This window comes from Chiloscyllium punctatum, chromosome 11 (assembly GCF_047496795.1).
Source record: "Chiloscyllium punctatum isolate Juve2018m chromosome 11, sChiPun1.3, whole genome shotgun sequence".
Taxonomy (NCBI): domain Eukaryota; kingdom Metazoa; phylum Chordata; class Chondrichthyes; order Orectolobiformes; family Hemiscylliidae; genus Chiloscyllium; species Chiloscyllium punctatum.
This window is the reverse complement of record NC_092749.1, coordinates 68,953,433-68,971,183: the sequence shown is the minus strand read 5'-3', so window position 1 is coordinate 68,971,183 and position 17,751 is coordinate 68,953,433. Positions and strand designations below refer to the sequence as shown.

The following is a 17,751-nucleotide window of genomic DNA, read 5'->3' as shown; positions in this document are numbered from 1 at the left end:
TTGGTATCTATTCAGGGTTTTGTAAATAGTCCTGTTGATGGTTACTGGTTTCGATTTCTGTGAATCTTATTCCTGTCAGTGCCAAATGGAGAAAGGCAATGTTAAGATAAGGGAGTGTAACACTTTATTATGTCTGTGTCCTCATATCAGCATAAAGCAGCATTTGAGTCAGATGCTAGGTTAGGGGCTATATTCAATAACATGCTTTAACCTTGATGTCAGATAGGCAATCCTTGCACATTGATGTGATTTTTTTTTCTCGCACTAGCCATACTTGTTATGTGAATGAAATTACAATTCAATGCCACTTAATTAAGGAGGGATTTGTGTTGTGGATCCATAACCGTTGAGGGGAATACCACAAATACTGTTTATTTTATATTTGTATTCCTTCCCAAGGATAAACTACGTACCAATTAGACAAATCTGAAAATTGGGGCTGGATGCTACATTGCAACCCCCAATTCCCCCCCCCCCCCAAAAAAACCCAAATGTGTTTTGTTGGGAAGGGGACAAGTGAAATGTCAGGTGGGTAGCTTTGCTACCTTCCCACCCACTGCTAACTGACTCCCATAATAGGCTAGGTAGGCATGTGCTGAAATCAGCAGCCTGCCAACCCTACTTCAATAACTAATTACAGAACAACCTCGATTATCCGAATGAGATGGGCGGAGAGTATTTTGTTCGGATAACTGATTGTTCAGATAACGTTTTTACGGGACCTTGAGATCTTGTTCAGATCATTCGAAATTTGGATAATTGACATTTGGATAACTGAGGTTGTTCTGTAAATGTTTATTTGGCTTCTTATTTAGCCTATTGACCAGGATAATGTGCTGTCCAAACCATAATATGCTTAGTGTTTGTAGGCCACTTTTTGAAGGTGAGATTAAAAAAAATGCAGCAAAGTGGGGTGGGCTGGTGCCCACTGTGTATTGGGTGCACTTACACCCTGCCCATGATGTTAGCACACACTTGGTATCCCAGAGACACAGAATGCCCGCAGCTTCTGGTCTGCTGTCAAGGGCTCCATAACGAACTTCTGCAAAGGCACTCCTGATCACTCAGAAACACTTGAGTGGTTCAATGACAATGTCCAGTCGCAAGACATTTCTGAACATGGAACAACAACCCAAATTGAGGGGACTTGTGACAAGCTGAGTCTCTTTTACTCATGACAAAAGTAGGTTGAGCTTTCTTTAAATTAATTGTAGGTTTGATGGGATGAATGTAGAGAGTATGTTTCTCCATGTGAGGAAGAGCATGATTTAATGCCATCAATGTATTTGGTCTTTGAAATGATATCTGACTGGAAATTCAGGAAGATCATCTTTACACAAATTGTGATGAGAATGTTGAAAACCTGTTACTACAGGAGGTGTTTGCAGTAAATAGTTTGCCTACTTTTTATTCATTCATGAAATGTAGGTGTCACTGGCTGGGTCAGCAGTCATTGCCCATCCCTAGTTGCCTTTGAGAGGGTAATGATGAGCTACCACTTGAACCATTGCAGTTCATGTGTTTAGGTATGCCACAGTGGCGTTTCAAGAGTTCCAGTCAGGATAGTGAGTGGCCTTGTGAGGAACTTGCAGGTTATGGGGCATATATCTGCTACCTAGATGAAAGTGTTCACAGGTTTGGAAGGTTCTGAGAGAAAATGAGGACTGCAGATGCTGGAGATCAGAGTCTGAAATGTGTGATGCTGGAAAAGCACAGCAGGTAAGGCAGCATCCGAAGAACAGGAGAGTTGAAATTTCGAGCACAAGCCCTCCATCGTAAACTGTAATATCAACTCTCCTGCTTCTCGGATGCTGCCTGACCTGCTGTGCTTTTCCAGTGCCACACTTTTCAACTTTGGAAGGTGCTGTCTAAGGTAGTCTTGGTGATTTTTTTTTTTGCAGTGCATCTTGTAGACAGTATACACTGCTGATACTGAATGTCGGTGATGAGGGGAATGGATATTTGTGGATTTGATGCCAAACAAGGGAGCTACTTTGACAAGGATCGTTTCAAGCTTCTTGAGCTTGAAACTGCACCCATCCACCCAAATGGGAGAATACCATCAAACTTCTAACATATGCTTTGTAGATGGTGAACAGGGGTGGGCAATGGGAAGCGGGCAGTGGGGTTGGTCAGGAGATGAGTTACTCATTGCAGGATCTATAGCTTCTGACCTGCTCTTCTAGGCATTGCTTTATTATGGTTAATGGTTAATCCAGTTCAATCTCTGGTGAACGACAACCCCACGGATGTTAATAATAAGGGAGTGAGTGATGATAATGCTATTGAATGTCAAAGGACAATGGTTAGGTTCTCTCTTGTTGGTCGTGGTCATTATGCGGCATTACTGTGGTTCTGATGTTACTTGCCACTTTTCGGCAGAAGCCTATATGTTGTCCGTTTTGCTGCATTTGGTTATGGACTGTTTCAGTAATTATTTTGAATGATGCTGAGCACTTACCAGTGAACCTTTCCACTTCTGAAAGTATGGTGAAGGGAAGGTCATTGATGAAACAGCTGGTGATAGTTGGGCCTAGGGCATCATCCTGAGGAACTCCTGCAGATTTGTCCTAGAGCTAAGGTGACTGGTGTACCCAGCAATCTGCCTATTGCAGATGCCTCTGTCTGTGATAGTATCAGTAAAAGTAGCCAACACACAGACCTTGAGGAGACAAAGTCCCACCTCTTCACATTAAGAATATCTTACATTGTGTTGTGTGGCACTATCACCATTTCAAATGGGACAGACGATAAACAAATCAAGCAGCTTGAGACTGGGCAACTATGAGGCACTGCTGGCCATCAATAGCAGCAGAGATAGTCAAGCAGGAGGCTGGAAGAACCCCACAGCAAGCCAGGCAGCATCAGGAGGTGGAGAAGCCAATGTTTCAGGTGTAACACTTCAGGACTGGGGGTGGATATAAGGGGAACTGCAGATAAAGGGGGTGGTGAGGGCAGGGTCGTGAAGTAGGGATAGGTGAAGACAGGTAGAGGGTACGACCTGGTTGTTCAATGGGAGGAATGAATCTGCTAGGTGGCTGGGAGGAGTGGAGGGGGCTGGGCAGTGAGTCGGGGAATGGGAAGGAAGGTTATTTGAAATTGGGGAACTCAACTTTGAGTTCTCCAGGCTGTAGGCTGCCCAGGCGGAAGACAAGGTGTTGTTCCTCCAATTTGTAGTTTAGTTCGTTGTGGCAATGAAGGAGGCCAAGGATGGTCATGGTCAGAAAGTGAGTGGGAAGGAGAATCAAAATGGGCAGTGACCACCCCCATTCCCCGTTCCCCGTTCCACTGCTCTAAACTGCACCCCCCTCCAATCACAAAGACAGAGTACCCCTTGTCCTCACCTACCACGTCCCCAGTCTCCACATCGTCTTTCAACATTTCTGCCAACTCCAACTAGAGCCCATCACCAAGAACATCTTCCACTCCCCACCCCTCTCTGCCTTCCGCAAGGACCGTTCCCTTTGACAATGCTTGGTTTGAGCCACTCTCCCCACCAACATTTTCCCCTCCCCCTCACCCCGCCGAACTCCCAGGTACCTTTCCCTGCAACCAGAAAAAATGCAAACCTGCTGCCACACCATCCCCCTCACCTCCTTCCAGGGCCCAAACAGTCCTTCCAGGTGAGACAGCGGTTCATCTGCCTCTCTTCCAACCTAGTTTACTGCATCAGGTGCTCCCGATGTGGTCTTCCCCACACTGGGGAGACCAGTTATGCTCGGCAAACTGTTCCCTAAGATCATCTCAGCCAGGCCGCAGGGGCTGACTGGGCCTCCCAGTCACTTCCCATTTTAATTCCCCTTCCCACTCCCTTTCTGACATGAGCATCCTCTACCCCAGGCCTGAACGTTTATTGTCCTTGTTTGTATTACCAAAATACAATACCTTATGTTTATCCACATTAAACTCCATGTGCCACTCCTCAGTCCATTGACCCAATTGACCAAGATCCCTTTGTAACCTTAGGTAATAATAATGTGCCCATACGTCAACGTTTTCTTTGTGTTTCATATTTCTCTTTTAATTCCATCTAATGCGCATCATTTCACTCCTCTTCCTCCACAGCGCTCCTTCCCCAATTACTGAATTACTCTCGATTGTATTAGGAATTAAACCTGTCCAGTCTATATTTGTACAATATGTACTTTATTTAACAGAAAATTGTAATTTAAATGGGTAAGTATGAGAGAGGTTTCTGGTCAGTCAGAGTGGGGAGGAAAGAGAAAATCTCAGCCTAAAAACAGGAAATACTGGAATATAGCCATCAAGTAAAACAAAAATAACAACTTTGTACAGGGGAAAATCAAACTTATGTTGCAGTGGTGTCTGTGGAAATGTCATTATGTAGGAGTGGGTGTCTTGGAAGCAAAATATTTGAGACTCTTGCACTAGGTCATGGTCTTCTGAAATGTGGTGGGCTGTTGACCTGGAAGAAAGAGTCTTGCTCTCTATCTAGTTAACTTATACCTACCCGATCCAAATGTGTTTGCTAATTCAAAATGGAAACATGTTGCATCTCTTAGTGAAATAATTCTTCTGTCCTGCAAAAGCTCTGGTTAAAACCTTTCATGTGTTCATAAAAATATTATTAATTATTAATAAATCAGGGATTCAGTATGAACAATTATAAGTAGAAATTTAAATGTGCCAAACAACTTAAGAATATTGTTTCTATTTAGAGTAAAGAAAATTTCTTAAAATCCTTCTTGAGCAGGTTTGGAATGTCAGTTACTATAAATCAAATGTGTGATGTTCACTTCCTGTCTTGTTTCATGTTTTGTTGAGTGCGCCTTGACTGGTATTTCATCTGATGTACTTAGACATTTGGTCACAGGTATCAGGAAATCTTACATCATTTTAATTGTTTACACTTGTTTTCTTCCTTTTGTCTTTGGGTGTGTCCATCTGCCTAATAGCATGCCACGTGGTTGCTGGTAAAACAGGAACTAGGGTAAGTAATTATTCTAGGTAATTCTTTTCTTTGTGTTGGTTTTGCAATAATTAAATACTTCATCTGAAACTGCTTTCATTTTCAAAGAAGCTATTCTTTGAAATTACATGGCACTTAAAAACCAGTTAAAACTTTTGTATAATTGAAGATCATCTTATTTCAGCAACAATTTATTTTTTCACTGTATATTTAACTTGCTTCATCAGTTTTGTCTTAATACTCTACAACACTGCACCTTATCAATCTCTCTCTTTCTTTTAAACTAGTGAAAATGAATTTTGACGGACAACTAATTTTTCTCATTTCAGATACCAAGTGTGATGTTGCTTTAACGTAGCCATACTGAACAGAAACCCTTAAGTAGTGTTCAGGCCTTGGTCTTGAGAGATAATTAAAGCTTTCATAGTTTGTCAAAATGTCAAGATAGATAAACCATATTCATAGTTTGTTGTTATTGACGAACAGGTGACCTTTTGAAGTGTTCAAGCACTTCTTGGTGTTTAAAAAAAAAACTCAAGCCATATTAAGTCCAATGTAAAAATCCACTGACTGACTGACTGTGTTGTAATGGGCCAGTGTCCTTCTCAGATTAATATATAGAATCATAGAGATGTCCAGCTTGGAAACAGAGCCTTTGGTCCAACTTGTCCAAGCTGACCAGTTAACCAAAATAAAAGTAATCCTGCTTGCCAGCATTTGGCCCATATCTCTCGCAACCCTTCCTATTCTTATGCCTAGTCAAAATGTTTGGTGCTGGAAAAGCACAGCAGGTCATGCAGCATCTGAGGAGCAGGAGAATTGATGTTTTCAGCATAAGCCATTCAGGTGGAAGGCAGCTGAGAAATTAATGGGGGGGGGGGAGCGGGGGATGTGGCTGGGGGCGGGGGATGTGGCTGGGGGGAAAGTAGCTTGGAAGGCAATAGGTGGATGCAGGTGGGGGGGGGTGATGGTGATAGGTCAGAGCAGATGCTGGAGTGGACAGGTGGGAAGGAAGATGGACAGGTAGTACAGTTCAGGAGGGTGGTGCCGAGTTGGACAGTAGGACCTAGGAGGGGGTGGGGGGAGAGGAGATGAGGAAACTGGTGAATTAAAGATTGATGCCGTGTGGTTGGAGGGTCCCAAGGCGGAAGATAAGCCGTTCTTCCTCCACGCGTCGGGTGGCTAGGATTTGGCGGTGCAGCAGGCCCAGGACTTGCATATCCTTGCAGAGTGGGAGGGGGGAGTTGAAGTGGTCGGCCACAGGGTGATAGGTTGTTTGTACATGTGTCCAAGAGATGTTCTCTGAAACATTCCACGAGTTGGCATCCTGTCTCCCCAATGGAGAGGAGACCATATTGAGAGCAACGGAACATAATAGATGAGGTGTTTGGATGTGCAGGAAATCTCTGCCAGATGTGGAAGGATCCTTTGGAGGTGAAGGGGGAGGTTTGGGTGCAGGTTTTACACCCCTTGCGGTGGCAAGGGAAGGTGCCAGGAGTGGAGGGTGGCTTGGTGGGGGGCATGGACCTAAAAAGGAGTTGCGGAGGGAATGTTTTTTGTGGAATGCTTCTCAGGGTGGGGAGGGAAATATATCTCTGGTGGAGGAGGATGATGTGCTGTATCCAGAGATTGGTGGGGTGAAAGGTGAGGACCAGGGGTTTTCTACCCTTATTGCGGTTGGAGAGTGCCCCTCCACCACCTCCATGACTTTCACTTCCCTGACCCCCAACACCTCATCTTCACCATGAACATCCAGTCCCTGTACATGTCCATCTGCCCAGGGGAAGGACTCCAAGCCCTCCATTTCTTCCTCTCCCGCTGACCCAACCAGTACCCCTTCGCTGACGCACTCATTCACTTGGCTGAACTGCTCCTCATCCTCCACAATTTCTCCTTAGAATCCTCCCGCTTCCTTAAGACCAAAGGGGTAGCCATATGCACCCGCATATGCCCTAGCTATTCCTGCCTTTTTGTTGGGTACATGGAACAGTCCATCTTCTGTAGTTACACTGGAACCATTCCCCACCTTTTCTTCCGCTACATTGATGACCATATCAGTGCCACCTTGTGCTACGCGAAGAGCTTGAACAGTTCATCAACTTCATGAGTACCTTCCACCCTGACCTCAAGTTCACCTGGACCATCTCCGACACCTCCCTCCCCTTCCTGGACCTCTGTGTCTCCATTTCCAGCAACCGACTCAACATGGCCATCTACTTCAAACCCACCAACTCCCACAACTATCTGGACTACACCTCCTCCCACCTCCTCCCACCCCCTACCCCCTCCTGTGAAAACGTTATCCCTTATACCCAATTCCTCCACCTCTGCTGTATCTGCTCCCAAGAGAAGCAATTCCATTCCAGAATATCCCAGATGGCCTCCTCTTTCAAGGACTGCAGTTTCCCCTCTCGTGCTTAACAATGTTCTCCACCGCATCTTGTCCACTTCCTGCACCTGCCCCCTTGAACCCTACCCCTCCAATTGCAACAAGGATAGAACCTCCCTGGTCTTCACCTTCCACCCCACCAATCTCCAGATACAATGTATTTTCCTCCATCATTTCCGCCACCTATAATAACACCCCACTACCAGGGATATATTTTCCCCCCCATCCCTAAAAACATTCCACAGACACCGCGTCAGGTCTCCGTGCAATACCAACCAATCCTCCACTCCCGTCACCTTCCCTGGCCATCGCAAAAGGTGTAAAAACTGTGTCCACACCTCCCCTTTCGGCTCCATCCAAGTCCCCAAAAGATCCTTCCACATCCAGCAGAGATTTTCTTGCATACCGAAACTCCTCATCCTCTGTGTCTGTTTTTCTTGATGTGGTCCCCTCCACATTTGGGAGAAAGGATGCCTACTCACGGAACGTTTCTGAGAAAATCTCTGGGGGACACACACCAAATAACCCCACTGCCCTGTGGCCAACCACTTCAACTCCAGCTCCCACTCTGGCAAGGGCATGCATGTCCTGGGCTTCCTCTACTGCCAAATCCTAGCTACCCGACACCTAGAGGAAGAACAGCTCATCTTCTGCCTTGAGACCCTCCAACTACATGGCATCAATGTCAATTTTACCAGCTTCCTCATCTTCTCGAGACAGGTACCTCTCAGACAGCTCTGACTAGCAGTCTACATCTGTTGGTCTTTTGGCAGTTCTCCCACAACTGTTCGATTTTTCCCGGTCTTATACTCCCAAAGCATCAGATTGTGTCATTGGCTTTTAATATTATCAATATGATTGGAGTTTGGTTGTTTTGGGGCGGGGGACGAGGTGTAATTTAAACTGATTGATTGGCCGAATTTGAATTTGTTTTGTCAACTCCAGACAACCCAGCTACCCTAGCTGCTGGATCATGTTACATTGTATCTTAATCAGAACACTTCGTGCTGTCAGATAGTTCTGCTAGCTTTTCTCTCTCAAAGGTACAGTACACCCACATCTTCATAATACCTCCCCCCTTAAGAAGAAATGAACCATCATAATGAAAAGATGGCTTCATTCTTTTTCTATTCTTGAAACACATTACTCTAACATACCAATAACTTTGATCCAAGTTCACCTTAACTACTTCCCATATAACTGTGTATATAAAACATTGAATAAATGCTAAACATTATCAGTTAAATCCATGATAGTGCATGTGCGATTGCATTCTTACAACCTGCAACATGTAAGATTTTTAAATTATAAGTTTGTCACATAAGACCCCAACAAAATAGTCTCATTATTCTTGTCTTTGAAGTGTTCTAAGAATGTAAACGGATTGTGATCAGTGTACACCGCCATCTCCCACAAATTGTTCGTGACATACATGTTAAATTATTCTAAGGCCAGTACCAAACTCAATAGTTCTTTTTTGATCGTGGAGTGTTTCCTCTGGGGGATGTTGATCTTCTTCGAAAAGTAACCAACTGGCAGTTCAGTCCCATCCTCATCTTCCTTCCTGTGTCACTAGCATTGATTGTGACTTTAAAAGGTTTTGAAAAGGTTTGTGTAGCTAAAACTGGTTTGGTGGTTAACATGGCTTTCAAATGGTCGAACGCCTCATGGCATGGTTCTGTCCACCAAAACTTTGTGTTCTTCTTCAGCAAATCAGTTAACGCTGCCACTATACTGCTGAAGTTTGGAATAAACTTCCAATAGAATTTGCTGAGTCCTAAGAATCAAAGCACCATTTTCTTTGAGGTTGGTCGTGGGAATTCCTTAATGGCCTTCGTCTTTGCATTCCGTGGGGTCAACCTTCCATGACTGATGTTATGTCCCAAGCACTCCACCTCTGCTTTCACAAATTCAGTTTTATTTAAGTTTATCACCAGTTTTGCTTCTCGTAGTCGTTCAAAGAGCTTTGCCAACTGTACCATGTGATCTTTCCAGAACTGACTAAAGATGACGACATCATCCAAATAGACTGTACAGTTTGTTTACCCAGCCACAATTCTGTTCATGAGTCTTTGGAATATGGCGGGTGCATTCTTCATTCCAAAGGGCATCATTTTAAACTAATATAGCCCATTTGGGGCTACAAACACAAATTTCTTTTGCCGTATCTGATAAAGGTACCTGATAGTAACCATGCATTAAGTCCAATTTGTTGATGTAACTAGCTTGTCCAACCTTTTAATAAAGTCCTCTAATTTAGGAATTAGATATGAGTCTCATTTTGTAATGGCATAGAGCTTCCGTTAATCCACGCAGAATTGTTGAGTTCTGTCCGGTTTGGGAACTAAGACGATCGGCGAACTTCACTTGCTCTGGCTTGGTTCAATGATGCCCTTGTTGAGCCTGGCCTCCACCTCCATGTGGACTTGTCTGGCTTTGAAAGGATCAAGCCATTATGGGTATTGTTTTATCGGAGCAGTATTCCCTACGTCTACTTCATGTACAATAGCACAAAGTCCTCCCCATCTGATTCTTATATATGTCTTCATACTGCAGTAACAAATCTTTTAACTGCGTTCCATGCTCCTGAGACCAATAGCTTACTAACCTATCCCACTCATTTTTAAAAAATCTATTTTGAGGCACATCAAAATCCACTTCATCTGGATTTGATTCCTCACTCTGTGGGGCAGTAACTAATACCTATTTCTCCAGTTCTTTCTCTGTAGTATAATATAGTTTCAACATGTTCACATGACATACCCGATACCTTTTCTTCCCTACCTGGCATCTTTGCTAGATAGTTCACCTGAATCAACCTTTTCTCAATTTGATAGGAACCACTAAACCTGGCTTTGAAGGGATCTCCTATCACTGGTAATAGTACTAACATGTCATCCCCTCGAGAAAACATCCGAGTCTCTGAGCTTTTATCTGCCACCTGCTTCATTCTACGCTGTGCCCTCATTAGGTGCTGTTTAACTCACCCACTCGATTTAGTCTGTCCCTCACCTCCGATACATAATCGAAGTGTGAGATCTCCGACTGTGGTCCTGTCAATTTTTCTTTAATTTCAAAGGGCCTCTCACTTCATGCCTGAGTATTAACTCAAAGGGAGTGAACTGAGTAGATTCGTTTGGGGCATCTGTAAAGGCAAACAATACAGATGGGATACCTTTATCCTAATCATTTGGGTAATCCTGACAGTACACTCCCAACATGGTCTTCAAGGTCTGTTGCTACTTTTCTAAAGCACCCTGGGATTTAGGATGATATGTTCTGGATTTAAAGTGCTGTGCACCTAAGCTGTCCATAACCCCCTTAAACAGCCTAGCAGTAAAGTTTGATCTTTGGCCTGACTGAATCTCTCTGGGTAGCCCATACCGTGTGAAGAAAGCTACTAACTCCTCTAACCTTTTTTGCCATGATACTCCGTAATGGAATTGTCCCTGGAAATCTGGTAAATGCAACCATTATGGTTAATAAGTACTGGTTCCCACTTTTAGTCCCCTGGAGGATACCTTAACAATCAATTATAACCTGCGTGAAAGGTTCATCGAATGTGGGAATTGGCAACAAAGCTGCTGGTTTTATTACCACCTGTGGCTTACAGACCATTTGACATGTATGACATATTCAGCAAAAGTTAACCACATCCTTTTGCATTCCAGGCCAATAAAAATGTTTTTGTACCTTAGCCTGAGTCTTCTGAACTCGTAGGTGGCCTACAAGTAGTTCGTGTACTACCAGTAACACCTCCTGTCTGTATGCTATCGGCAACACAATCTGGTGCACTTCGGCCCATTCCTCCTGTGCACTAGCCTCCTGTGGTTTCCATTTCCACCTTTAGGATTCTACCTTTCAGGTAACCCTCCGGAATATTCTCTGCCTCCTTTTTTGGAGTATGCATCCACATATATATATATATATATATATCTTTTATCGTCTTGTCTTGCTGTTGCAAGTCCCTTAGCCTTTCAGGACTAAACACTTTTGTCTGACCCTCTGCTTGTTCAGGTTTTTCCTGCAGCATTACATCATTCCCGTCTCAGGTGACTGTGGAATTTGCACATTCTCCCCGTGTCTGCATGGGTTTCCTCCGGGTGCTCCAGTTTCCTCCCACAGTCCAAAGATGTGCAAGTCAGGTAAATTGGCCATGCTAAATTGCCCGTAGTGTTAGGTGAAGGGGTAATGTAGGGGTATGGGTGGGTTGTGCTTCAGAGGGTCGGTGTGGACTTGTTGGGCCAAATGGCCTGTTTCCTCACTGTAGGGAATCTAATCTAATCTTTCTGATCTGTTATGAGAGTGTGATAATTTGTGGGATAGATGGACAGAAATTTAGCATTCCCCTATATAAGATCAGATTGGACCCAAGACTGGGGAAACAGTGGGAGTGATTGACAGAGTGTCAGTCCGTGGAATTCACTTTGTTTTTGGGAATGATTTGGCAGGATCCAAGGTGGGAGTGACACCCCTAGTTGTGGAGAAGCCCAAGGAAGACAGAGAAACCGAGGAGTTAAAACAGAAATATCCTGGTATTTTCTCATCCTGTATGGTAACCACATCCCACTATCGTAAGTCACAGCATGAAGCGAAGAGTAAAGAGAAAGGTGAAGGAGGTTCAGTTAGTGGATACCCTGTTTGATTAGATTAGATTACTTAGTGTGGAAACAGGCCCACCTAGTCCCATTCTCCTACCCTATATTTATCCCTGACTCATGCACCTAACATTATGGGCAATTTAGCATGGCAAATTCACCTGACCTGCACATCTTTGGATTATGGAGGAAACCCACGCAGACACGGGGAGAACATGCAAACTTCACACAGACAATCACCTGAGGCAGGAATCAAACTTGGGTTCTTGGCGCTGTGCTAACCACTGAGCCACCATGCTGTATGCATACTCACTCATCCCTTACTATCAGCGACTGGTTAGATCCTGTATCAGTCAAAATTATAACTTCTTGTCCTTCTCTTCCTGTTCTTTCTGAGTAAACTTTGCCCACAGAGGCAAATTCTTTGTCGAGATCAGGTAGTAACTCCATATCCAACCCCTGCCTAGCCTGTGCACTCTCCTGCAGCTCCTCCGCTCTCCTTGGGGTCTCCTTTACTACCTTCACTAATGCCACTGGCTTAGCTTCTTTTACCACATATTTTCCCACAGCGTTTTTCTTTAACAGCCAGCACTATGACTCTATGTGTCCCACTTTACCACAGTGGAAACACCTGAGGCCTTTCACCTCCTTTCCACCCACTTGGGCTTTTTTATCTGTAGTAAAGTCTTACCAGTGCTCCCTACTTTTGGTTTTGTAGTGTAGAATCTTCCCTTCTTCCAACTTCTTTCCCTCACATGTTACATTATATCTAATTCAGAACACTTGGTGCTGTCAGGTAGTTCTGCTAGCTTTTCTGTCCTACACCCACATCTTCATAGCATCATATACCCATCCAGATGCCTTTTAAACGTAACTGTATCAGTCTCCGCCACTTCCGCTTATCACCATACACACACCAACGTTGCTCCTTAGATCCCTTTTAAATCTTTCCTCCTCACCTTAAACCTATGCCCTCTAGCTTTTGACTCTTTTCTTCTCCCCCACCCCCCCCCCAGAAAAGACTTTGTCTAGTTACCCTATCCATGCACCACATGATTTTATAAACCTCTATAAGGTGACCTCTCAGCCTCCAACGCTCCTGGGAATATAGCCCCAGTCTATTCAGCCTTTCCCTATAGCTTGAACCCTCCAACCCTGGCAACATCCTTGTACCCTTTCAAGTTTCACAACATCCTTCCTACAGCAGTGGGACCAGAATTGCACGCAATATACCAAAATTAGCCTGATCAATGTCTTGTACAGCCACGATATGACCTCCTAACCCCTATACTCAATACACTGACCAATAAAGGCAAGCATACCAAAAGCCTTCACTATCCTATCTACCTGCGACTCCACTTTCAATGAACCATGAACCTGCACTCCAAGGTCCCTTTGTTCAGCAGCCCACCCCACGACCTTACTATTAAGCGTATAATCCCTGCCCTGACTGGTTTTTCCAAAATATAGCACCTCCCATTCACCTAAATGAAACTCCATCTGCGGCTCATCTGATCAAGCTCCTGTTTTACTCTTGAGGCAACGTTCTTTGCTGTGTATGTAAAGAATGACACTTCAAATCATACAAATTTTCACAATTTCTAATTTACAGGTTCTCTTCAATTGAAATTCCCTTTTCTTGGTACAGTGGGATTCTTTATGGTACATTGACACTGTTAACAAAGACCTTTTGCTGCATATTTGTTATAAAGCAAACTCTGTGGCTGTGATTGGTTTTATTTTGTCTCTGCATGAAACTAAAATTGAGTAATTTGATAAGGGTTCCGATATCAAATTATTCCATAAGTGGGACTCAAGTCAATTTGCCATATTTTCTAAGTTTATGAGCAAAATGACCATTTTTATTGTAAAACATCTGTGGAAATTAATTACTTTATATTGTATTGCATTTTTTTATTCTTTTGGAAAGCAGCTGTATAGATTAAACAACTTGTGTTATAAAAGGTTCATGCAATTATGAAATGATGTGTGATGTGTCATGAAGCCATGTCATTTTGAGTGTAATGGTTCCAACTCATTACAGTAGTTGCTTGCTTTAATTGAACCACTAGGTGGCACTCTATTATGACAAGTAAAGTGAAGGGACATTCCTTAAAGAAAGCTCCACATAGACAAAAACAAAGTCCTAAGCCACACGCAAATGATGCATACATTTTGAATGACAGCTGGAAATAAATTTTCTGTAATTTCTATTATCACTCATAGATATTTAAGGACATAACCAACTAAAGAATTCTAGTTTGTTGTGTTGCCAATCTTTAACTGGGAGACCACAGGATCTTGGATATCGTCACTTGTCTGGCTTTTGCTTGTCAATTTTATTTTTTCTTGGAGTAAAAGTCAGGACAACACCTCCTATCTCTCAATGGGCTATTCTGCTGCTCCATAGACATGAGCATAGGTCTCAACAGTTGTGAAATTGTCTTATGAAGGACAGAGTGTTAAGATATTAATCATGCCTGAGATTCGAACGTAATCTTTCATTGATTGTTCTCAACTTCAGTTGTTAGTTTCCTGACAAGCTGACTAAATATTTTTGAAAAGAAGTGGCTTTCTTTGATGCAATGAACAATCACAAGGCATTTCACCGAACAATAATTTGGAAGGCTTAAGGCAAGTGAGAAAGGTATAGTAAATCTGGAAGGTGGCATTTATAAAATATTTCTCAGGATGTGGACGTCCCTGGCTCGGTGTACAGTTGTTGCTGTCCCTAATTGTCCTTGATAAGGTGGTGGTGAGCTCTTATCTTGAACAGTGTAGTTGCATTCAAGGTACTGTTAGGAAGGGAGTTTCAGAATTTTGACCAAGTGACTAAAGAGTAACAGTGAAATGTTTCCACATCAGGATGATGTATGGCTGGAGGGGAATTTGCAGGTGACAGTCATCTCATGTTTCTGCTGCCCTTGTTGTTGATTTGGAAAGCATGGTTGAAAGGGTTTTGGTCAAATGCTACTGTGCATCTTATAGATGGTACATTGGCATAGCAACTGCAGTATGGTGACAGGGGTGAGTGCTTTAAGATGTTGGAAGGAGTGTCGATGAAATGTGTTAAGATATTGTTGGAGCTGCACTCCAAGTAAGTGGAGAGTATTTCATCATACCCCTGAATTGTGTCTTGAGATGGTGGACGGGCTTTGGGAAATCAGGAGATGAATTACTCACCACAGAATTCTCAGCCTTCTCTTGTTGCACAGTATTCGTGTTCAGTTCAGCCCCAGGGTGTTGATAGTAGGGGATTCAGTGAAGGTTATACCATTGAATGAATAAGGGCTGATAGTTAGATATTCTCTTGTGCAAAGTTTCATTGCCTGGCAGTTGTATGAATATCACCTGCCATTTACCACTCCAATCCTGAATGTTGTTCAGGCCTTCTTACATAGGGACACAGACTACTTCAGCATCCAAAGAGTCACCAAAGGAATAGTTTTTGGGGACACGTGGAAGAAGTCAAATAGATAACAAGGTAATAAAATGCGGAGGGAAAAGGAAGGGAGACCACCTAACGTCTGTGGCCTGGTGAGGATAAGGTGTTTAACAGATAAATGCAGATTTTTAAAAAACTTTTCCAAATGTTACAGTGATGGACAACTAATTTTGTTTTGTAAATGTTAACCTAGGTGAATGACAAGTGTTTTTTCCCCAAGGTTGGGGAGTTCAAAAATAGTGGGTGTATTTTTAAGATGAGAAGAGAAAGTTTTCAAAGGACATGAGGGGCAACATTTTTACACAGAGAATGAACTGCCAGCAAAAGTGGTGGATAGCGGTATAATTACAATGTCTAAAAGACATTTGGATAAGTACATGAATAGAAAAAGTTTGGAGGAAGATGGACCAAGCGCAGATGGGGCTAGTTTAGGTTGTGAACATGGTCGGTGTAGACTGGTTGGAGCACAGGATCTGTTTCCATGCTGTATGACTCTTTGAGAGTGACATGACCACAATATAGTCAGAGCAGATTTGCAAATGGCTGTGCATTTAATGAGTCATAGTACAATATTTCTTTTTATAGGCCTAAAAATGAAGAAGTAAAACTTTAAATGTTTTGGCTCTATTCAACTAATAATTAACATGAAAATGACTGCTTGCTCTCTGTTAGAACTGATACTGTGAGTGGATGCAATTTTGATCTTTTTCATTTCCAGAGGCTAGATAATGGTTTAATAACATTGAGAATCAGCAGCATGTGATACAGAAACTTTCAACTGTACGGGGATCATTGAAGCAAGCATTCAGGAAAAAAAATCTGATTTAGATCTGAACGTATTAGCTAGCTCAGGGATGGAGCAGAAGAGGAATGGTGAGCAGACAACCTTGAATAAATGTTTTGCTTTCAATGCAGTAGGCTAAAGGGTGAGATTCTACTATTCCAGACAAAATCCACATGACTTTCCACTAAAATGGGGTTCTTCTAAGACTTTTTTAAAAAAGATTATTTTGTGTATTTAATTACTCATGGTAATTTTCAACAATATCATTTTATAACTTAGTTAAACACTGATAAATATCCTGTTCCGTCAAGATGCTAATGAATATGATTAGTTTTGCTGTAGTTTCTCTGTTTCCACTCACTTTGTCCCCCTTTTCATTCTGTTTCTCTCTGTTCCATCTTCCCTACTTAGAATATTGTGTGCAGTTTTGGTCTCCTTTTCTGAGAAAGGATGCTCTTGCTCTCGAGGGAGTGCAATAAAGGTTTACCAAGCTGATTCTGGGGATGGCAGGACCGACATATGATGAGAGATTGATTAGGTTAGGATTGTTCTCGCTGAGATTCAGATGACTGAGAGGCAATCTCATAGAGACTTATAAAATTCTACCAGTACTAGACAGGTTAGATGTTCCCAATGGTGGTTGTGTCACAGTCTGAGGATTTGGGGTGGACCATTTAGGACGGAGATGAGGAGGCGTTTCTTCACCTAAAGAGTAGTGATGCTTTGGAATTCATTACCACGAGAAGTAGTTGACACCAAAACGTTGAATGTATTCAAGAGGCAGCTAGGTAAAGTACATAGGGCAAATAGGATCAAAGCTTATGGGGAGAAAGCAGGATTTGGCTATTGAGTTGGACGATCAGCCATGATCGTGATGAATGGCGGAGCAGGCTTGAAGGGCCGAATGGCCGCCTCGTGCTCCTATCGCCTGTGTTTCTATGTAACTTTTTTTTTGGTTTAAAAAAAGTTCCTATATATCTGATTTATCCTATTCTAAGTACTTCCTTCTTCAAAAACTGTAAAGTTAAAATGATTTTAGTACCATATTTATCCTTGACAACTACTGTCCATTTTGGAGATGGGAACAAATTTTGAAGAATGAGTTTTTCATTTTAACGTGTTGAACTATTAGTATCTTACTTATGGTAATTTGACAAAATCATGTCACTTTTAATGTGAATTCAGGAATGGATTGTCCCTGAAGTCTGACATTAGCTGGACCATTCTCCTCAACAGCAGTTTGAAGTCAGGTGTGACACATATAAAATTTCAAGAACTGGAAATCTGGTTCCCTCTTTCAATAACAAACATGTATGATGCAGTCTTGTGACGAGATCATGACTCGTTTCAGCTATGAGTTGGGGCTTTTGAAAGGAAATGGAGAAACAAAGCTGACTCAAAAAAAAATCGAGGAATTACAGGACAGTGAATCATCAAGTGAGAAAATGTGGAACAAGTAAAAGTTAGTTTAACAGGCCCATTTGTTTTCACTGGTATTTGTTTAATTTTTATTGTCTCTATACCCAAACTGTTGTCAAAATTTCTTATTTTATCCCACCAGCAGGATATAAAACCAAGGAGATACTCAATCAATGGTCCTGCTGT

At 42.6% G+C, this 17,751-nt stretch overlaps 1 protein-coding gene across 1 annotated transcript in view; it reads left to right on the top strand.

The window, feature by feature from the left end:
* The window catches only part of pus10 (pseudouridine synthase 10), a 70,247-nt gene that overhangs the window by 17,452 nt on the left and 35,044 nt on the right, over window positions 1-17,751 (top strand). The window contains exon 5 of the mRNA XM_072580992.1: window positions 4,917-4,951. Coding sequence (XP_072437093.1) covers window positions 4,917-4,951 — 35 coding nt within the window. The remainder of the gene's footprint in view (window positions 1-4,916; window positions 4,952-17,751) is intronic.